We start from the raw sequence: 23,075 nt of genomic DNA on the forward strand, positions 1-23,075 counted from the left end.
AAGGAGTATACCAGTCAATACAAGTACATAGTGTGGTCTACATTCTAGTAATAAGTTTAAGTCCTGAATTTTAGGAGAACAGTACAAATTTTGCTTCCCGTCAGTTTTGTGACCCGGGGTTAGTTATTTTGCTTAGAAAATTACCAAAAGGATGTGTGGGCTGGTACCTTAGCTGTGATGAGGTGTATTGCAATGTTCCACCACTAGGGGAAGCAGCGTTCCTTATTTAACCTTGTTGCTTGGCCTCTGGAGCAATTTTGGATAAAAGCGGGGAGGCGGAATGGATGTTAGACAGTGGCACATAGGTAAATTAGCACTTACAATGCAGACATGATGGCGTGGCCCAAAGACAAGCGTTTATATTTTTCTTCTACCTCTTTGGCACCAAAGTCAACAGTTTTGTTGTTCGGTAACCTGGGTTCCAGTTTTGTGCTCTGCCGCCGGTCTCCCAGAAATCAAGAGAGGACAAATCAACAACTGAGATCCCTAGGAACCACTTGTATGCTTGATGATAGATCTGGGGAGAGGTTAGGCTTTTAGGGGGAATCAAATATTTCCACATGTATCCATGGTCTGGATAATGAAATCTTGGCAAAGACTCAAATCCTTGTGACTTTAATCAGGCATTTCAGTTAATCCAAAGGCTTAACTGGTGTCTCGGGTCAACTTAACCTCAACTTTATCAAGTAGCTTCCTAGTGACTTGACCCAGGAAAACCCTGTGTTTAAAAAGAAGAGCATCTTGCTGAATTCCCTCCAAAAGTATAATCAAATCCAGCCTAATTAAAGATTGATCTGGAAGAGGACACTTGATATATTGGACAGTGTCATAAAAGCAAATAGTATAAGAAAAAAAGGAGCAATTATAAATTTGGGAGAGAAAGGGATGAATAACAACAAAGGAATGTAACTACAGAGTATGACTTTTCAGAGAATAATATTTAATAGATGTCAGAAACAAGGAGTTGACAAATGTTTTTACTAAAGGGCCAGATAGTCCATATTTTAGGCTTTGGGGATCATTTAGTTTTTCTTGCAACTACTCAACTCTGGCTGCTATTGTAGCATGAAAGCAGCCATAGAAAATAGACAAGGAGATGGGAGTGGCTGTGTTTCAATAAAACTCTGTTTACAAATAAGTACCTGCTGTATAAAAAAATAAAAATAAAATTCAAAACAAAAAGAACCTGCTATTTTAAAAAATAAATAAAATAAAATTCAAAAACAAAAGAGCCTGCTGTGTTAAAAAAAAATTAAATTAAAAAAAAAAAAAAACTGGGCTTCCCTGGTGGCGCAGTGGTTGAGAGTCCGCCTGCCGATGCAGGGGACACGGGTTCGTGCCCCGGTCCGGGAAGATCCCACATGCCGCAGAGCAGCTGGGCCCGTGAGCCATGGCTGCTGAGCCTGCGCGTCCGGAACCTGTGCTCCGCAACGGGAGAGGCCACAACAGTGAGAGGCCCGTGTACCGCAAAAAAACAAAAAAACAAAAAAAACCCCACTTTACTTACAAAGATAACCAGCAGACCAGATTTGCCAATCCCTAATATAAGCCTTATCTACTGATTCAGCTAGAAATAGTTTGAGAAGAGGGAGGCTAAATTGTAAGAGCAATCGTAAGAGCACCAAAGCTTTTTCCACCATAGCAGGAAGTCAATGGATAATATCTAATTTTGACATATCCAGAGGTAGCCATTAATATGATATATAAAAGTAATATATACTAAGCCTATTATATAGAGAGATAATGATAACTACCAGAAAAAAAGTTAAAAGAGATAAAAGCAGTTATTGTAGGGTAAGGTAGGAGTTGGAGAAAAGATGGGACAAGCAATTGGTGTTTTTATTATAAACCTTTAGATAGTAATTAATTTTTTTCTCATAAATATATTTATTAAGCTTAACATGTTTGGTGAATATAGGACAAAATCAACTATTACACAACATATATAGAACAAAAATCACAGTGTTAATTAGATGTCCAAAAAGATATATATGGTAAAATCATATACAGCTAAAGAATTATTTGATTATTAAAGAAGGAAAAACTGGGGTGATTCAGGGACAAATGCTGACAAAGGTTGTAAAACGAGGGTGCCTTTTTCCTCCCTCGGGATGCTCGTCAAGTTCACATTAAATTCTGTTTGATCAGTGTTGACTAGAAGCTGCAAGTTGCATTTCTCAGGCTCTTAGTATGAGCTTCATATCAATAGCTCTGTCATTGATTTTTTTTTTTTTTTTTTTTTTTTTTTTGCGGTACGCGGGCCTCTCACTGTTGTGGCCTCTCCCACTGTGGAGCACAGGCTCCGGACACGCAGGCTCAGCGGCCATGGCTCACGGGCCCAGCCGCTCCACGGCATGTGGGATCTTCCCGGACCGGGGCACGAACCCGTGTCCCCTGCACTGGCAGGCAGACTCTCAACCACTGCGCCAACAGGGAAGCCCTCTGTCATTGGTTTTTAAAATCCATGTGTATGTGTGATTTTGATAAAAGTTTAATAAATGGATGGATAAAGATTAATCTAACTTTTCAGACAGCTTTGTTCCTGAAGGCAGGGTACTTTGGGGCAATTGAGATAAAGGTGTCTCTTCCGCTGGGTAGATGCAATGTCTTGTCAGGGGTCAGGGCTTAGCAAGTGGAGCCAAGGGTGGATTTCAGCTGCCAGGCACCCTGGGGCAGTGCACAACCTGCACCACTGTATGAGGTGGGTGATGGCTTCTATACGGTGAAGCAGAAGGAAGGTTTAAACTGTCCGAGTCTTGGGAAAGGGAAAGAAATTATGATGGACCAGAGCCTTCACCAGGTTCCTGTCTCCTGTTCAAAGTAGAAGTGTGCCTTCCTGACCACCACCCCGTCTTCCTCTCCGTCTAGATGACTTGCTTTTGGAGGGCTTCAGCAACTACACATTCCTCTCCAACGGATTTGTGCCCATCCCGGCAGCCCAGGACGATGAGATGTTCCAAGAAACCGTGGAGGCCATGGCGATCATGGGCTTCAGTGAAGAGGAGCAACTGTGTAAGTCTTCCCACCTTGAGGCGGGGTGCTGGTGAGGAGAGCGAGGTTCCTGCTCTCGATACTGATCCCAGAAAAGCTTTACAAAAAGTCCAGGCTCTAGTTCAACTCGTCCAAAAGAATTTGGGCAAGGAACACAAGGCACCAAAGAAAAAAATAAACACACACCAACATGCACACACACACACACACACACGTGCACACACACATACTGAGGCTGACTAGCAAGAGAACAAAGAAGTTTATTTAGTGCAGAAGTGAAAATTACATACTCAAAGAAGAGTGTGGGCATCCTCGTGAGTGAGGGGTGCCCCGCAGCATTGTTGATCCCCCTTTTATCTTAGTTTTAGCCCTTTGAATGGGTGGGTCTTTTTGATTAGGGGTGGACTGTTCATTGAGGGGAAGGTTGAGGTGTGGCCTGGATTACACCGGGTTGCATCAGCCACCAGTCTTGTGCATTTTTCTGCTGAAACCATTGTACCTGTGCTCTAGGAGATGTTTTCCCTTAAATTTTCCTTTACTAGTCAGGTGCCACAGGTGAAAAGTCTTATAGGGTCATCAGCAACCTGTGCATTTTTATTGTGCATGCTCTACAGTTTTATTGGTCAGTTTCTTGCTCAGATATTACAAAATTTGTGCGTTAGATACCATTCCTCTATGCGTCATGGCCTCATTAAGTGCAAAACAAGGAGGTGGCTTTGCCTTCTGCCCAATGCCTATACATTAGGAGGCTGTCCTTGGGCCCAGCCCTGTCTTTCCTGCCTTAGTACTACTGGAATTAGTTAGGGACTTTTCTCTGGTCAGGACAGATTTCTGCTCTCTGAATTCCCCACTCCTCAAAAAAAAAGGAGAAGAAGAAAAATGAATATTACTTTAGGTGGTTTATTGGTGTTTTAGAAAGGTGGCTGCATGAGTTATGGCTCTTTTGGTTACAAGTGACCAAATTGGCTTAAGCAAAAAAGAAAATGATTCACTCATAGAGCTGAAAAATTCAGGGATACTGGTTTCAGGAACAGCGAATTCTAGGGACTCAAAGAATGTCTTTAGAACTTGGTCTCTCAACAACATTGTCTTTAAGTAGGAAGTAGTTTCTTGGCAACAAAATGGCTGCTGTGGCTCCAGCCCTTACATCCATTGGGTTTATGTCCAGCAGAAATGAGCAGAGTGGATTCCCTGCCTGCATCCCTGAATGGAGTCACATTGCCTAGGTTGACATGCATATTCCTGAGCTACTCACAATGAGCCAGGGTTGTAAAAAGCTCTGTTATGTCTCTTTGTTATGGTCTCAGTTCCATTCTTGGAGCTGGAGGTAGAGAGGTTGTTGGCCTCATTGAGAACATGTAGGCGGAGGGGAGGGGAAGTAATTGAGGCAGTGAGTGTACTTGGGTTCTTCCTGGAAAGGCAGTTCTGGTGATGGACCAACATTGGTCAATATCATCAACCAATGACCAAGAAGCACATTTCGTCCTGAGAACAGAAAAGCTCATAGAGATATTTCTGGTTTCCATACTGTGCAAGAAACACTTTTTCTTCTTGGTTAGATATGCCTCAATACTCAAGGTTAATCTCTTTTGGGAATACCAGGACAAGATTGTGGAAAATTTCGCTTTCTTCCCACACCCACACCCATTTGGAGCCCCAGAATAATGGCTACAGTTGCCAAAATGAAACTTATAAGGAAGGGCAGCTCCTTCAGAGACAACTTGGGGCCCAGAAAAAAGAAGACTCCATGAATGAGATAACAAATGGGTGGTGTTTGTAGATTTTGGCCAGGATCCTACTTCAGAATCCAGTGCTTACAGCATCCCTTCCTTAATGACATCAGCTCTCCAAGAATGATTCATTTTATTTGGAACATGAGTCAGTTTTTACTTCTAATCTTTGCTTTAGAAAAAAAATACAACTGATGATTAAGTACTTGCTGTAGGCCAGATATTTGCTAAATACCCCTCTTTTTTATTTTCCGGACTTCCCTGGTGGTCCAGTGATTGGGACTTCGCCTTCCAGTGAAGGGGGTGAGGGTTTGATCCCTGGTTGGGGAGCTAAGATCCCACATGCCTCGTGGCCAAAAAATCAAGGCATAAAACAGAATCAGTATTGTAACAAATTCAGACTTTTTAAAGACTTTAAAAATGGTCCACATCAAAAAAAATCTTTAAAAATAAAAAGAAATTAATGGGGGGGGGAAGGGCCATATACACAAATAAACAGATAGCGACATCATGACAGGTACCTTAAAAGAGATACAAATTACACTCAGAAGCCCAGAGACTGTAACAAGTAGCAGAAATATCATTTACATAATTGTGACTTTAAGTACAACACTCCATGGGAAAGTAATGGCATAAGAATTTCCAATCCACTGTAATAAGAAACACAAGTTTGTAGGTGACCTTTTTTGTCCCACAATGAAAGGTCTTAAATGTCAGGGCTATATTTCCTTTTTTTAAAAAAAATTTTAATTTAATTTTATTTATTTTTTTATACAGCAAGTTCTTATTAGTCATCAATTTTATACACATCAGTGTATACATGTCAATCCCAATCGCCCAATTCATCATACCATCCCCCCATGGCTTTTCCCTCTTGGTGTCCATACATTTGTTCTCTACATTTGTGTCTCAACTTCTGCCCTGCAAACCAGTTCATCTGTACCACTTTTCTAGGTTCCACACACATGCGTTAATATGCGATATGTTTTTCTCTTTCTTATTTACTTCACTCTGTATGACAGCCTCTAGATCCATCCATGTCTCAACAAATGACCCAATTTCGTTCCTTTTTATGGCTGAGTAATATTCCATCATGTATATGTACCACAACTTCTTTATCCATTCATCTGTCGATGGGCATTTAGGTTGCCTCCATGACCTGGCTATTGTAAATAGTGCTGCAGTGAACATTGAGGTGCATGTGTCTTTTTGAATTATGGTTTTCTCTGGGTATATGCCCAGTAGAGGGATTGCTGGATCATATGGTAGTTCTATTTTTAGTTCTTTAAGGAACCTCCATACTGTTCTCCATAGTGGCTCTATCAATTTACATTCCCACCAACAGTGCAAGAGGGTGCCCTTTTCTCCACGCCCTCTCCAGCATTTGTTGTTTGTAGATTTTCTGATGATGCCCATTCTAACTGGTGTGAGGTGATACTTCATTGTAGTTTTGATTTGCATTTCTCTAATAATTAGTGATGTTGAGCAGTTTTCATGTGCTTCTTGGCCATCTGTATGTCTTCTTTGGAGAAATGTCTATTTAGGTCTTCTGCCCATTTTTGTATTGGGTTGTTTGTTTCTTTAATATTGAGCTGCATGAGCTGTTTATATATTTTGGAGATTAATCCTTTGTCTGTTGATTTGTTTGCAAATATTTTTTCCCATTCTGAGGGCTGTCTTTTTGCCTTGTTTATGGTTTCCTTTGCTGTGCAAAAGCTTTTAAGTTTCATTAGGTCCCATTTGTTTATTTTTGTTTTTATTTCCATTACTCTAGGAGGTGGATCAAAAAAGATCTTGCTGTGATTTATGTCAAAGAGTATTCTTCCTATGTTTTCCTCTAAGAGTGCTAAATCCCCTTTTTTTAAAAATGTACCAGAACATTCAGTTTTATATAAATACTAAAAAACTGGAACAAACTAAAATACTGATTGATAGAAGGCTTATTCAATTATTGGTTGACCTTATGAAAGAAAGCAACGGGACCTTTTAAATGGTCTTAGAAAGACATTGCCTTACGTGGAAATGCTTCTAATATATTTAAATTGAAGATATCAGGGAACAAAGCAATGTGCTAAATGCTTTATATGCATTACTTAATATCACAACAACCCTAAGGGGTGGCCATTATTACCTCAATTTGCAGATGAGGAAACTGAGGTACAGAGAAGTAAAGGAACTTCCCCAAGGACACACTGTTGGAGCTGGGACTCACTTGGGTCTCATGGAATCCCAAGCCCCACTTTATGATTCACTGTGCTCTGTTTTTGTCTGTGGGAAGGTGGTTTTTGTCCTTTAAACTTAAAAAAAAAATGTGTGTCAGAACCAAGGTATGGAAACCAAGGTTAAAAGGGGCCCAGAATGTTCTACAATGTGGACTCGCTTTGCTGGGTGATAAGTGATACAGAAGCCCACCGTGAGATGGTGGTCCCTTCTCTAGTCCCTTTCAGTTCTTCTGATGACTTTCAAAGAGAGGAGCAGTTTGGCACCTACTAGGTCTTCAGCCCCTCCCTGACACTTGCTAATCACCCTTTTAACCCTGGAGAGCAGACCCCAGGCCCAGCACCTTGGGCAGGCCCTAGCCTCTTGCTAGCATTTGATAATATGGTTTATCTTTCCCGTATTTATTTTTATAGTTGCATCTATTTATGGCAAGGGAAGCTGATTTTTCACTTAAGATAAAGTTTTCTACTTAAGTGAATCATAGGAAAGAGAAGTGAATGCAAAGAAAAATGTTAAGTAAATAGTAGAACAGATGGTATGCCTATAGAACAAGCATTAGGATGAGGGTGTACAAATGACTGACACCCATGGGACACGGACTTAGACCAGTGTGTTTACCAACCTTGATTATAAATCTAGGGCTACTCCCAACCCTCCTCAAAGAAGTGAAAGGAAAATGGGGAGCTGAGAGTAGTGTCAGGTCTGAGCCCTGGAGCTGCATGAGGTTCCAGGTGACCAGTCTCCTCTGGTTCCTGGACTTCAGCAAGGGAGAATTACTTGCCCTAGATTGCACAGGGAGCTAGGAACAGTATAAGACCATCATAATCAATGTGACATCATAGCAACTACTGTTTATTGAGCACTGCCCGGGTTTAGGTGCTATGCATTTAATCCTCATGACAACCCCATGAAGCAGGTGTTTTTATGGGCCTTCAGATGGTGAAATGGGCCCAGAGAGGCTAATACCTGACTTGAAGTCACACAGCTGCTAATAACATGGCCAAGATGCGAACCCCCAGCAGCTAACTCCAGCGTCGTCCTCAGATCCTCCCAGGGACTGTCTAGGTCCATTTCCAGATGTCAGTCATTCACAATTGATGCCGCTTCTGGGTTTCATATGTATCATCATTGTTTGAATATTTTTATGCAGAGGGTGGATTTCTACAGCCCCATCCACTCTGGGCTTTGTCCTAAACGACAGTTCCGTACAATCACTAAGTACGTGTCCTGGTTATACAATTTGAAATAGATTAGAATAAGTACCTAACTATTGAAATGTTTTAGAAGTTTCACATACCACCTATAATCATCCACCCTGTGTACATGTGGTACGCCTGCCACATGTTGGGAAAGCCTGTTTCCTGTTCCTCAGTAATAAGGGTGGCGTATTAGTTCCCTGAGGCTGCTGTAACAAATTACCACAAATTTGGTGGCTTAAAACAACAGGAATTTATTCTCTCATGGTTCTGGAGGCCAGAAGTCTGAAACCAAGGTGTGGGCAGGGTTGGTTTCTTCTGGGGGCTCTGAGGGAAAATCCATCCCAGGCCCCTCTCCCGGCTTCTGTGGCTGCCAGCAATCCTTGGCTTGTAGACTCATCACTACAAACTGCCTCCTTCTTTACGTTTCCTTCTGCCCTGTGCATCCTCTCTTCTCTCTGTTATCAGGTCACTTGTCATTGGATTTAGGGCCCACCAGTTTAATCTAAGGTGATCTCATTTAATTGCATCTGCAGGGATCTTTTTTCCAAATAAGGTCGCATTCACAGGTTCTGGATGGTCATGTCTTTGGGCGGCCACCAGTCAACCCACTACGGGTGGCTACTTCTATTTAGCACCTACTGGGCCAGGCCCCTGGTTTGCAACATCTCTCCTGATATAAACTTTATGAAACAGGTACTGCTGTTACCCTCTCCATTTTGCAGATGGGGAAACTGAGGCTCAGCAAGGTGAAGCTGGACTTCCTAACACTAGAGTGCATGCTTTCAACCACTGCCCCAGACTGCCAGCCCCTTGCTATCTGGGCAGCTCTCTCCACTTTGCCCTTTGCTGTCCGCCAGCTCTTGTGACCTGGGAGTGGTGACAATTCTTTTGTTATTTCTGTGACAGTGCTATCTATACCAGAAAGTGCAAACCAGCAGTGCCTGAGCCCTCAAGAGAGATTGGCCTCCACAGCCATTAAAGTTGTTCATTTTATTTTTTATTTTATTTTTTGTTTTGTTTTTGTTTTTTTGTTTGTTTTTTGCAGTACGCGGGCCTCCCACCGCCGCGGCCTCTCCCGTTGTGGAGCACAGGCCCCGGACGCGCAGGCCCAGCGGCCACGGCTCACGGGCCCAGCCGCTCCGTGGCACGTGGGATCCCCCCAGACCGGGGCACGAACCCGCGCCCCCCGCACCGGCAGGCAGACCCCCAACCGCTGCGCCACCAGGGAAGCCCTAAAGTTGTTCATTTTAAACCTGGGTAGATTTCACATAAAAATCTGGGTTTCCATCAACTTTGGAAAAATCAGAAGCCTGGCAGCTCTGGGCTTGCCTCCCCCGTGGCCATGATTGGAGTAGCAACTCCCCCCTTTCATGTAGGGTTGTGGCCCCCATGAGTCCCCACAGTCCCCATCAATCTGCTTTGTTCATTTAGACCAGTGGTTCTCAGCTAGGGGTGAGTTGCCCCTGGGGGATGCTTGGCAATGTCTGGGGACATTTTTGGTTGTCACAACTTGGGAGAGGGTAGCACTACTGACATCTAGTGGTCAGAGACCAGGGATGTGGCTAAATAGCCTACAATGATGCATAGGATATCCCCACAACAAATTACCTGGGCCAAAATTTCACTAGTGCCCAGGTTGAGTGCCGAGGTTCACTGCTTACCCAGGCTCTGCAGGCATTCCAGCAATCCTAATTTAGACCTGCAGTTTAAGAACTGTGAGTATTGGTCTTGACAATTTACTAAACCCCTTTCATAGATGGTGGTAAAGAAACTGCTTCAGCTGTGCCCTATCAACAGAAGCTCTGTTCATCTTTTGGGTGTAGATTTTTGCAGTGGTGAATGGGAGCATATGGGTGGCTGATCTAGGCCTTTCTCCTCCTGAGCTGGACCAGGTGTGAGGACAGCTGTTGTAAAAGGTTGTCACCGCTCGTTTGGCCTAAGGAACCGGAGGAGGCTGGAATCTCTAGGTTTTGTTTTTGGAACACAGTGATTTCTTCTTGGAAATCCTGGGTGATTTGCACCTGAGTTAATCTAAAGCCACGCATTTGCATTAATCAATCCTCCCTCTATCCATCCAACCAACCAACCATCCATCCATCCATCCATCTATCCATCTTCCTCCATTTGTCTATTCATCAATCCATTGATTGATCTATCCATCTATTATCTATCCATTCATTGATCCATCTATCATGTTTTCCTTCCTTTCATCCATCCATCAATTCATCTTCCATCCCTTCCCATGTGTCTGAACACACCTGTGTAACTAGTACCTGTTATAACTAAGAGAACATGAATACCACCAGACCCCATGAAGCTCCATCTTGTTCCTTCTAGTAGCTTCCCCCAGTCAAGGATGACCACCATGCTGACTTCTAACAGCATAGTTTTGCCCATTCTTGAACGTTCTGTAAAGGGGACTTATATGGTATGTTCTTGTTTGCATTTGGAGTCCTTTGTTCAGCATTAGTATTTGTGAGATATACAGCAATTTTGTTGTTTGTAGTCAAAAATCATTCAGTCTCCTTGCTGTATAGAAGGGGTTGACAAACATTTTCTGTAAAGGGCCAGAGAGTAAATATTTTAGCCTTGGTGGGCCATACAATCTCCATGGCAATGGTTGAACTCTGCCTATAGCATGCAAATTGCTATAGACAATATGTAAGTGAATGAGTGTGGCTGGGTTCCAATAAAACTTTATTTACAATGGCAGGCATTGGGCCGGATTTGGTCCACTGGCTATAGATTGCCATCCCCTGCTGCATAGTATTCCACTGTAGGGCATGGTTTTTAGCAACCATCCAAAAATATTCTGCTCCTCCCAGCCAGGTTTTCTCCCCTCTTAGCAGGGAATTGGGGTGCTTTGGCTTTCTCCTAAAAGCTCAGAACTGAGTCTCTTTAGGGGAAAGATGTAGGCTGGCTCTGGGTCCTCAATGACCTTTAGACTCCAAACCTTGGTATTGGCACTTGTGTCTTATCTGTACTTCTCTCCTCACTTCAGCCATATTGAAGGTGGTGTCATCCGTCCTGCAACTTGGGAATATTGTCTTCAAGAAGGAAAGAAACACAGACCAGGCGTCCATGCCGGATAACACAGGTGCTTGCTGCTTTCTCCTAATAACTGATGACTTTGGTGATGAGAGGGAAGGTCACATTGTCTTTGGTTAGTTTTCTGGATGAGGTTATCTGGGGCATTAACAAGAACTAGACTAGATTATTATCACTTAAATCTCTCTTTTTTCAAACTTTTCACTGCTTAAGATCCTATGTGGAAAGTTCTTGAGTCAGAGATTGGGGGGAAAAACTAAGTTTTGGATCAGACAGGATCCTTAAGGAGTGCCTCTTCTAAAAACCCCACGCTCATTTGTTTTATTAAACAAATATTTTTGAGCACCTGCTATATGCCGGGCACTGGGATACAGCAGGAAATGAGACAGGGACCACCCCATTTCTTATGGCATATACGATCTTGTTGGGGAGACAGACCTCATGTTTCCCTGCAGATGGGATTGTCGGATAAAATAAAGGATGCCCAGTGAAACTTGAATTTCAGATAAACACTTTTGATAGTAAGTATGTTCTAGGCAATATTGGGGACATAATTATACTAAAAATTATTCATTGTTTATCTGAAATTCAAGTTTCACTCGGTGTCCTATATATTTTTCCTAAATCTTGACAGCCCTACCTGCAAATAAGCAGTGTTTCATGTTTTGAAAAGATGGCCTGGCTACCACCATGCTTGTTGGTGGCTGATGCAAAAGGATGACATAGGTTACCAGCGTGCTCACCTGTGGCCTCAACATCGCCGTCTCAGGCTGTATATTGGGTTGCTTTTCCAAGCTCCCAGTTTGACTGCCAGTAGTTTCTAATGTGTTACACTCCCAGATATAGCAAGTTAAAGGAATCCTCGCTCTGAGGAGAGACCCTCAGGGAAAGAGAAACCAAAAGAGCACCCTTGAAAAGAGATGGTAAAAAATCCTAAAACTACACTATTTATCATCCACCTCACATATCCAAACTATCGTGTATCACTAGTCTTCACGTTAAGGAAGCAGCTGATGGATTTTTTTTTTTTTGGAGAAAAAGTTTTTATGCAGAACTACATGAATACAGCAAGAACCCACATGTTCACCATTCAGAATTGACATTTGTGAATATTTTCAAAATACATCTTTGTCTTTAGAATGAAGCAAAACATAGTATAGAGAAGACTGACATCTCTTATTCTCCCAACTGAGTCCCTGAACCTCCTGGCAACCACAATTATACTGTACCACATACCCTTCTGGTTTTATGTTTATAATTTCACACACATGTATCTGAACAGTATACGGTGTTGCTTTGTGAGTGTGTTTTTAATTTACATGAATGATATCACTCTGTAGGCATCATTCTGCAACTTTTTTTTTTTTACTCTGTACTCACAACTGTCTAGATCAGGGTTTCCTAACAGTAGCATCCCCTAGTGTGACAACCAAAAATGTCTCCAGATATTGCCAATGTCCCATGGGAGCAAAATCATCCCTAGCTGAGAACCACTGGTCTAGAGAGAAAGAAAAAGCCAGGTCATTGCTTTAACTACTATTTGGTATTCCATCTTATAAAAATACTGTGATATATTTGTTTGCTCCCTATGAATAGACATTTAAGTTGTTTCCAATATTTTTTCCACTACATACGCTGCAACATATATCTTGGAATGGTGGAACAAATGCTTATTGAATTTAACTATATGTCAGGTTCATACCTACCTCATTTAATCCCATTGACAACCCAACAAGGTACCAAATAGCTGACCCTTTTTGTAAGCAAGAGTCTGGGAAGCTAAGTAGCTTTTCCAAAATCACATGGTTAGGAAGTGGGAAAGGAGCAAGGATTTGAACCTAGTTCTGACCCTAAGCCCCCAGTTGGGGCCCACCTCCAACCCAGCCCCATCATTGCCTCTTTTAGCCAAACACTGGGGCTGAGGTCACTAATGACAGCAGTTTTTAGGACTCTTTCTTGCTATGTTCACTATCATGCTCCTTCTCACCAAGGAAAAACCAGTGTATTCACAGATCGGAAATATCCCATGTTATGTGCCTTCTTTTCCAAGCCTGCACTTTTGTGATACACTTAATATGCTTCTTTTCTCCATCCAGCTGCTCAGAAAGTTTGCCACCTCATGGGAATTAATGTGACAGATTTCACCAGATCCATCCTGACCCCACGTATCAAAGTCGGGCGGGATGTGGTACAGAAAGCTCAGACAAAAGAACAGGTAAATGATGCATTTGCCATTTATTCCTGCATTTGTCATTTATTCCTGCAGAATCTTCCATCCATCCACCCCTCTAGCCATCCGTCCATCCATCCATCCATCCATCCATCCATCCATCCATCCATCCATCTGTCCATCCATCCATGCATCTGTTCTGTTACCTAACCAAACTTGGGTCCACTCACCAGCCACACAGCAAAGCCAATTTGCTGACACTGAGTTGTGGTGAAGGAAAGTACAGGGTTTATTGCAGGTGCCCAATGAGGAGAATGGGCAGCTCATGCTCAAAAGACCTGAACTCCCTGGTGGCTGTCAGGGAAGGGCTTTAAAAGGCAACATTTGGGGTCAGGGTTGCAGGTGGCGTGACTTTCTTCAGATTGGTTGGTGGTGAGGTAACAGGGTGGTGTTCCAGGAATCTTAATCATGGACCTTCTGCTTCCAACCAGTCTGGGGTCTATGCACTTATGTATGTAGTCACCATCCTCCACCTGGGTGGGGGTCTTAGTTCCTGCAGAACAACTCAAAGACTGTATCAGATTCAGATTGTTATGTGTATCCCTTGAGGAGGAGCTAGGACTCTGTTTTATCCCTGCACTATTGTTTCTTGACTGCTTTTCCTTTGTTTCTGCATTCCCTCACTTCCCTAATTAGTAACTCCTTGAATCTGCTCTTTGGAAATCAGGGAAGGCTTAGGAGCCCTTTTTCTACAAACAAGAAACAGGGGACATGAAGGGGCTTTTGTACCTGTCAAGGCCCCACAGGGTCCTGCTCAGTTTTGGCCCCCATCCCCACTCCAACCCTGAGTGGAACAGGTACAGTACGAGAAAGGGAATAAAATTTTGGATAGAGAGATTAATCATAAACTCGGCAGAGGAACTCGGTTTTAGGGGGACTTGGTTTCATATCCATCCATCCACCCATCCATCTTTGTATCCCTCATCTATCCAATACTAGAATAATCAAAGTCCTATGTCAGGTTTTGAAGATACAACACTGACTGCATAAGAACAGCAGAGTTCCTCACTCCTGACCTCATCTTGAGCTCTTAATTGAAGGTACGAGGTCTGAACTAATTTTTGGAAATGACTGTATACCCTTTCTAGAGGCAGGACTGACCGCCTCTAAATGATCGCTGGGATGGAGCAGCCTCCACTTTGTTCCAGGTCCCTCTGACAGGAAGTGATTATTATTCTCATTGTCATTCCTAGGTCTGACCACTCCATCCCTCATTGCTGGTATAGTTTCCTTTTCTTTGTTTATTTTTTAAGGACTGATTATAGGTAGAGGGAAAATAAAAATCCAGGACCACCAGCCAGGCTCATGTGAAAACACAGCCCATTGGGAGTAACCATGTCCTCTCACCCCCCTGCAGGCAGACTTTGCAGTAGAGGCTCTGGCCAAGGCCACTTATGAGCGCCTTTTCCGCTGGATACTCACCCGCGTGAACAAAGCCCTGGACAAGACTCACCGGCAAGGGGCTTCGTTCCTGGGGATCCTGGACATCGCTGGATTTGAGATCTTTGAGGTACAGCTTGGCAGGCTCACGACAGATATGGTCTTGGTTCTCTGGAAATTAGCTTCCACTTGGAGAAATCACTATTTTGGAGAAAAGCAGGTGGCTACTATAGGGTGGGAAACTGTCTAGTTAAGGTTAAATCCTTGAGAGTGTAAGAGACAGAAATCCAATGGGGAATGTATTGGTTTCTGAAACTGAGGCCAGAGGTACAGCTGGATCCAACAGGAAGGACCTGAACTCCTGCCATCTCCCTCTCTCCGCCATCCTCCACCTTGGCTCTATTCTCAAGCAGGCTCTCCCCTCATGGTGGCAAGATGGCTGCCACCGCTCCAGACTGCCTCTCAGTTCCAACCAGTTCCAATTCTTTCCAAAAGTTCCATCCAAAGTCTTGGAATTGAGTCTCATTGACTCCTACCTGAGTTGGGCCACATGTCACCTCAGAGCCAAGCACTGTTTCTCAGGTCTTTCAGTACTTCATAGAATGTAACATGGCTCCTGGGTTCCACTCCCATGGGTTGGAGGGAAGTTCTCAGTGAAAGGGAAGATGTTGAGATTGACAGATATTCCAAAACATATCTACTGTGGAATTACTCCCTCTTTGAGCCTCAGTTTCCACATCTGCAAAATGGGGTGATGAAATACCTTACATAGTTATTCTATCCATAAATCATTGTGCAGTTGGAGATAAGCATCCTTAAAACCACGTGTGTCCTTAAAACCATGTGACATGAGAATAAGTAACTTTTGCCAGCCCTCATGAACCCTGGGCAGCCTTCACTGGGGCCTGAGACCTCTCTGGGTGCTGAAATGGCACAGCAGGCTTGTGGAAAGTGTGTCCGGTGTGGGGCTTTCTCCAGCACGGAGCTTCTCCGGGGCCCCAAGTCCTCTGACTTGTACCGTGATGCTCACGGGGCCTCCCCTGGTGTCATGTGCTCAGGTGAACTCATTCGAGCAGCTGTGCATCAACTACACCAATGAGAAGCTGCAGCAGCTCTTCAACCACACCATGTTCATCCTGGAGCAGGAGGAGTACCAGCGTGAGGGCATTGAATGGAACTTCATCGACTTCGGGCTGGACCTGCAGCCATGCATCGAGCTCATCGAGCGGCCGGTAAGGCCCCACCTCACACTCGCACACAGCCGGCACGCGGACCCTGCACTCTCTCCGTGGGGCACGGCTGAGTCCCGAAAGCCTGTAAACTGGATCTTTGTGAACTAAGTCACATTGTCCCTTAACCCACATTTTCATATCAACGGTATTTCTTTTTTTATTCCTCCCCTCTCCTCCCCTCCCCACCACGTCCATCCCTCCCCTTCCCATCTCTCCCAGTCATTCATTCCCAAAGGCAAGGATCTTGGTTTTTTTCACTGACCCATCCCAAACTCCTAGAACCATGCACATAGTAGGTACACAACAAATAATTATTGAATGACCATTTACTGAGCACCTACTATGTGCTGGGCCCTCTCTTTAGGGGCTGGGGATGTAACAATGAATGAGATGGATGCAGTCCCTGCCCTCCTGGAGGAGCGGATAATGAAACCAAACAAAAGAAGCAACTAAAATCCCTGATAAGGCCAACGTGGAGAGTGGTTTAGGAATGCCTGCTTTGGACAGAATAGTCAGGAACGGCTTCTCTGATCTGAGTCCAAAAAGTGAAGGCCATTCCAGCAAAGCAAATGGCATGTGCAGATTTGGCGGTGCTCCCGACACCTTAGTTTAAAGTGTCTCAGCCACAGAGAAGCACTTTACTCAAAGGAACCCTTAGGTGAATTTATACGTAAAGGAATGCATTCCTTTGCTAGAACTCTTTGTGATGTTGTGTGTGTCCTGCCCACGACGGGGCAGCAGCAAACATGTTCTGTTGGGACTGGCCCTTCCATCCCTCGTGCTGCTCCACTGGGCGCATAATTCTTTGAGGATAGATTGGGGGAGCGGGGGTGGAGGGCATAAATCCACCTTTATATGTAGGTAGATACAGTAATGGAGCCTATGCATGTGTTTGGGTGACCAGCTCTTCCTGGTAAGCCTGAGGCTTGGGCACCCTTGCTATGGTCTGCCCTGCTTGTCTTCCACAGAACAACCCTCCAGGTGTGCTGGCCCTGCTGGATGAGGAGTGCTGGTTCCCCAAAGCCACAGACAAGTCCTTTGTGGAGAAGTTGTGCTCGGAGCAGGGCAGCCACCCCAAGTTTCAGAAGCCCAAGCAACTCAAGGACAAAACTGAATTCTCTATCATCCACTATGCCGGGAAGGTACCAGCTGAATGTCCCAGGGGTCTCTCTGTCCCAGGGGACCCAGGCAGGATGCTCAGAGTAGGAGCAACTTGCGAATGGCCAAACCCAAAGACATCTGGTATAAATCAAATCCCAACCAAGTCTTATACATGATTTGTCTAAGCATCAGTAAGGGACAAGATATAGAGATATAACATATAACAGAAAGGCTAAGGTATATATAATACATGTATATTAGGGATATAGAATATATAATATAGTGGAGAGGCTAATATATATGTTGTATATTATATACATATATGAGATTATATAATATAATATATTAGAGAGGCTATTGTATACAGCTATTATATTAGCCTCTCTAATATACTCCAACCTCGGTGGCCAGGCAATTCTTTCTTGTATAGACTCTAAATCCTTCTTGCTACAAGTTAAGCCCAACAGGAAGGGCCAACTGGAATGGGGTGACCAATAAACCCACTTTTGAGTCCAACAGGAATCTCTTTATCATGCCCTTGGGTTTGTCATTGCCAGCCTGTGCCACCCAGGGAAATCTGTGATGGCTGTCTTCTTCTTCTTCCTTCTTCCTCCTCCTCCGCCTCTGTTATCATTGTCATCATCATGTCATAGCTCTTAATGTACAGAACCTTCCCCTATGGCTCCTGAGGGTCCTGGATAATGTAGAAAAGACATAGCTCAGTCTGACTTGCAGAATCTTAAGAGTATTTTATTGACTCCCCAGTATCTTCACTGCCCTAAACCAGGGATTGGCGAACTACAGCCCAGGTGCCAAACCCAGCCCACGGCCTATTTTTGTAAATAAAGTTTTATTAGTACACAGTTAAGATCATGCCTGGCCATCACCATTAACAACCCACATCCTGTAATAGCCCACCAGAGCTATTTTATCAGTTCCTTCCATTTCATAGTCAAAATAATAAAATTTAAAAGAGGTCCCCAAATTTAATTTAAAAACCAGATTGTTGTCAAGCCTTCACTGGATGAGAGGGGAACTTTGGGTGTGAGGGGAGGGTATTCACCACCAGCGAAGCTCCACACCTTTCGGAAATCACAGGCATCGTGCTGGGCTCTGGAAAAGGGAGGCTGCCAGAGGAGTCTTACTAGGAGAAGGCAAGGATAGAGACGAGGCCTTCCTAGCAAAGGCTACCATGGCTGATGCCCTACTGTGCGCAGAGACCTTTAAAGTTCTGACCTATTGGTCTCTTCATTCATGTTTGTGGATTCCCATCATGGCAACCACTAATGTTTCCTCTCTGACCTTGGAAGATCCGGGAGGGAAACAGGAGGACTGGAGCCCTGCCCTTAGTTCATAACTGAAGCAGGAGCACCTGACAAGTGGGGTGGTCCTTGGCAGGTGGACTACAATGCAAATGCCTGGCTGACCAAGAATATGGACCCGCTGAATGACAACGTGACTTCCCTCCTCAATGCCTCCTCGGACAAGTTTGTGGCCGACCTGTGGAAGGACGGTAAGGCCCTGCCTGCTGGAGCAGGAGGACTGAACTCCCTCCAGCCCCTTCCAGCTGCCCCTGATTCCCACACCTGCTCCCAGGAGGGGCGGGCCTGTGTGCAGTGGGGGAGAGGGCAGTGTTGGCAGGTGCTAATGATGTCTGACTGACACATTCAACAAATTCCTGAGCCCCTCAACCCTATGCCTGGACCCCAGGGAGAAGGTCCTGAGTCAGGGTTCAGGCACTGATGGAGGAAATATCCTAGAAGGCATGTTGGGTCAGAGAGCCCCTTCTGGAGTCAGAAAGACTTAACTGAATTCTCTTCTCTGCCATGTACCAGCTGTGTGATCTTGGACAAGTCACTTGACTTCCTTAAGCTTCCCTGTCCTCATTGCTAAAACCAGAAAAATAATAATAATCCCCTACCTCCCCTAAGATTATTGTGAGGGTAAAATTAGATCAGTGGGGCCAAGCTTGACCATGGATCAGGATCTCCTGGAAAGCTTGTTAAAACTCAGATGATCGCTGGGCCTCCTCACTGGGATGGGGCCTGAGAATTTGTATTTCTAACAAGTTCCTGGGTGGTGCTGATGCTGCTGGTTTGGGGACCACACTTCGGTTCCCTTTAAGAATTAGAGAATAGATAATCCAGGTGAAGTACTTAGCACCTGCTGGCCCATAGTAGGGACTTAGTACATATTGGCTGCTGCAATGACTATTAGGGGTGGTGGGCTTTACTGCTTTTGTTCCTGGACCTCGGTGCCCACAGCAGATTTCACTCTTGACACAGAGCCTGTGGGCCTAGGGCCTACAGGACTGGTTGCCCTTGCTTTAGGCATGGGGTTCAGTTCTGCCAACATTTCCTGTGTGTCAAGGCCCTGGGATGGGGTAACAGCATCTCAACCTGAGTCATACCTCACACCTAGGACTCATGATGAACTCAGCAAGTCCTTCCTTCAAGGAGCCACAGTCTTGTGGGAGAGGCAGACAAACAAAGACATTATTACATGGAGCCTAGTTGAGCACAAGGAGCAGAAATGGTGGGATCTAATGCCAGTGGGGTTGAACCCCACAACACCATCAACCAGCTGGATACAATTGACTATACCTGTAGTCTGTGTTGTCCAACAGCAGAACACATATCCTTCTCAAGCTCATGTGGAACATTCACCAAGATGGACCCTAAAACACACCTTAACAAATTGAAAAGAATAGAAATCATACAATGTCTGCTCTTAGACCACAGTGGAATTGAACTAGAAATAACAGAAAGATAACTGAAAAATCTGAAAATATGTGGAGCTTAAACAACACACTTCTAAATAACACAATGGGTCAAAGAAATTTGTTCTTTGACCCATTGTGTTATTTAGAAGTGTGTTGTCGTGTGTTAATTTTCTCAAGGGAAATTTTAAAATATGTTGAACCAAATGAAAATGAAAACACTACTTATTAAAATTTGTGGGATACAGCAAAAGCTGTGCTTTGAGGGAAATTTATAGCAATGCCAGGATTGGGCTTGGTATGTGCAGCACCCGCTGCGCCAGTAGGAGTCTCTCATTCCATTCTGAAAGAAAAAGAGTCTTGGTGGTGATAATAGTAATAATAATAATAATACCACCACCCACTCTTTGTTGCTTTGTTGAGCACTTACCAAAGTGCCAGATTCCTATGTTGTAGTGCTTGCTATGTCTTCTACTCAGAATATTCCTTCTCTTGATATCTACCTGACTACTTCTTTTTGGTCTCTACTCAAAAATATCAGTTTATCAGAGAGACACCCCCATCACACTAAGAGATCACCCCCATCACTCCCAACCCACCTTAACCCTGCTTTATCTTTCTAAGCACACCTTCACCACCCAAAATATTATATACCTACATGTGTGATCATTGTCTTCTCCTTCTATTAGAATATCCATTGAATATGAGCTGGGGTCAGGGGGACACAGGGTCTGTGTTTTGTTCACGTCTGTATGCCCAGGGCCTGACATACAGTAGGCTCTCAATAAATATTTGTTGGTGGATGAAGGATTGAAGGCAGGCAGGGAAGTAAGCACTTCGCATGCATTATTCGCTTATTCCTGCCCTAGGAGGTAGATGCTGTCATCAACTCCATTTCATAGAAGGAGAAACTGAGGCACAAAATGACGCTAGGCCAAGGCAGTGGCAAAAGCAGGATTTACTCCCACATCTCTGTGACAATGTCAGAGAGAATTTGTTCTTTCTGTCACTCAGGAGCTCTCAGGGTCTCAGAAATAGATAATATAGTACTTGGAAAGCAAAGCCCCCTGTGCCTCCATTTACCTGCCTCTAGAGGGAAGGTGTTGGCTGGCAGAGGAAAGAATGGGGAATGGTGCCCACAAGGGAGCAGGGGACCTGAGGTCTCAAACTTCCAGGCTGGTCCCCTGGCCTGCTGTGGAGGTTCAGGTTCCCTGGGTGGGCCGACATCACCCTTCATGTGCCCACAGTGGACCGCATCGTGGGCCTGGACCAGATGGCCAAGATGACGGAGAGCTCGCTGCCCAGTGCCTCCAAGACCAAGAAGGGCATGTTCCGCACCGTGGGGCAGCTGTACAAGGAGCAGCTGGTGAAGCTGATGACCACGCTGCGGAATACCACCCCCAACTTCGTGCGCTGCATCATCCCCAACCATGAGAAGAGGGTGAGGCTACCACTCGGCTCTTGGGGGGTCAGAAAGTCCCCCCGGGACATCATCAGGGTCTGTGGAGAAAGGGAAGGCAGACCGGGGTACAAGGGCCGGAGGAAAGCTTGACCACCACCCCACCACCCTGAGGGCTCCATCTGATATGGGTAGGAGGCGCTCATTTCCCAGCCTGGAGGCAAAAGAAGGCAAGGGAGGAAAGGCAAATGCACCTGGGGACTTTGAGCCCTGGAGTGGCTGCACAGGGTATCAGATCCCTCATTCGTCCATTATTCCAGCTAATAATTACTGAGCTCCACTTGTGCCAGGAGCTGGGGATACGGTGCTGGATAAGTTATTGTCCTTGCCTGCAGGTTTCTTATAATCTAGGGCAGGGGTGCTTTAGCTGGGGGCAATCGTGTGCCCTCCCTCCCCTGCAGGGGAGATTTGGCCATGTCCGGAGACATTTTTAATGGGGAGGGGGCAGTTACTGGCATCCAATGCATAGAAGCCAGGGATGCTGCTAAACATCCTCCAGTGTGCAGGGCAGTCCCCCACCACAGAGAATTATCCAGCCCAAGATGTCAGTATTGCTGAGGTGGTGGGAGAGGTAGACAGCTGATACCCATGATGTTACCTGGGTAAATTTTGAGAACACCAAAGAGCCGGGGCTCCCACTTGAGACTCAGGGCTCAGAGAAAGCTTCTTAGAGAATGGGAAGTTGGTGATGCTGAGAGCAGCGTGGGAAGGGCATCCTACGCAGAGGGACCAGAATAAACAAAAGTGTGGAGGTGAGAAATGAAGGGTCTGGGCAAGGAAACGCTAGGTGGGTCATTTTGTGGACGTGTGATGGTGTGAGGCAGGGATTGGGAAGAGCTGAGGCTGGAACTGTGGGTGGGGCTAGATTGTGGAGTTCCTGTGGGTGGACCAGAGCTTGGCCTTCCTTCTGTAGGATGCCATCGGGGGCTTTTAAAAGCAGGGGTATGTCATGATCAGATTCACATTTTAGAAACCAAATAAGGGGATAAGAGAGTCAGGATGGGGTGGGAAGATAGTATGAGGCTGTTGTGATCATTGGGACAGGAGAAGATGGTGGTGAGTAGATGGCAGTGACAATGGTAGTGGAGAGAAGTGTGTAGATGGGGAGATATTTGGGAGGTAGGAGCCGTAGAACTGGTGATGGACAGGAAGTGAGGGAGGGAGAAGTGACGAGGAGGAAGCCCCAGGTGATGCTAGTGCCACCAAGTACGAGAGATGGCACCAGAACCCTCACCTGAGCTCTCACCTGGTGCCCCGTGATCCCCCATGATCTGGCGAGGTGGGTCACCAGGCCTGAGATTTGGGGCTTGCTGCTCCCCGCGGCCCCGGCGGCCCACTGCCCTTTGCGTCTTTGCAGTCCGGAAAGCTGGACGCCTTTCTGGTGCTGGAGCAGCTGCGGTGCAACGGCGTCTTGGAAGGCATCCGAATCTGCCGCCAGGGATTCCCTAACAGGATCGTCTTCCAGGAGTTCCGCCAACGGTGAGCCCACCGGGGCCGGGCACGGGTGGGGCAGCGGGTGGGACGGGAGTGAGCAGGCTGGGTGGAGGGGTAGATGGACGACAGAGATGCACTCAGTCGGTGACTCCTGCCCTGTGTCTCAAGCTATGAGATCCTGGCCGCAAACGCCATTCCCAAAGGCTTCATGGACGGGAAGCAGGCCTGCATTCTGATGGTGAGCCCAGCCCCAGCCCTGCCCCAGAAATCCAACTGCAGACCTCCCGGCCTCGGGTGGCACTTCCCGCAGCTGCTCCGGGTGGGACCCTCCT

General features: G+C 45.3%; 1 protein-coding gene across 2 annotated transcripts in view; it reads left to right on the forward strand.

Moving 5' to 3' along the window:
- Positions 1 to 23,075, forward strand: part of MYH11 (myosin heavy chain 11) — a 125,518-nt gene that overhangs the window by 71,970 nt on the left and 30,473 nt on the right. For both annotated transcript variants that reach the window (XM_082644054.1, XM_082644055.1), the window contains 10 exons: positions 2,869 to 3,012; positions 11,142 to 11,237; positions 13,285 to 13,403; positions 14,776 to 14,928; positions 15,857 to 16,030; positions 16,999 to 17,172; positions 18,530 to 18,644; positions 21,098 to 21,291; positions 22,667 to 22,788; positions 22,912 to 22,981. In XM_082644054.1, coding sequence (XP_082500180.1) covers positions 2,869 to 3,012; positions 11,142 to 11,237; positions 13,285 to 13,403; positions 14,776 to 14,928; positions 15,857 to 16,030; positions 16,999 to 17,172; positions 18,530 to 18,644; positions 21,098 to 21,291; positions 22,667 to 22,788; positions 22,912 to 22,981 — 1,361 coding nt within the window. The remainder of the gene's footprint in view (positions 1 to 2,868; positions 3,013 to 11,141; positions 11,238 to 13,284; positions 13,404 to 14,775; positions 14,929 to 15,856; positions 16,031 to 16,998; positions 17,173 to 18,529; positions 18,645 to 21,097; positions 21,292 to 22,666; positions 22,789 to 22,911; positions 22,982 to 23,075) is intronic.

This window comes from Mesoplodon mirus, assembly GCF_964341445.2.
Source record: "Mesoplodon mirus genome assembly, chromosome: 15".
NCBI lineage: Eukaryota > Metazoa > Chordata > Mammalia > Artiodactyla > Ziphiidae > Mesoplodon > Mesoplodon mirus.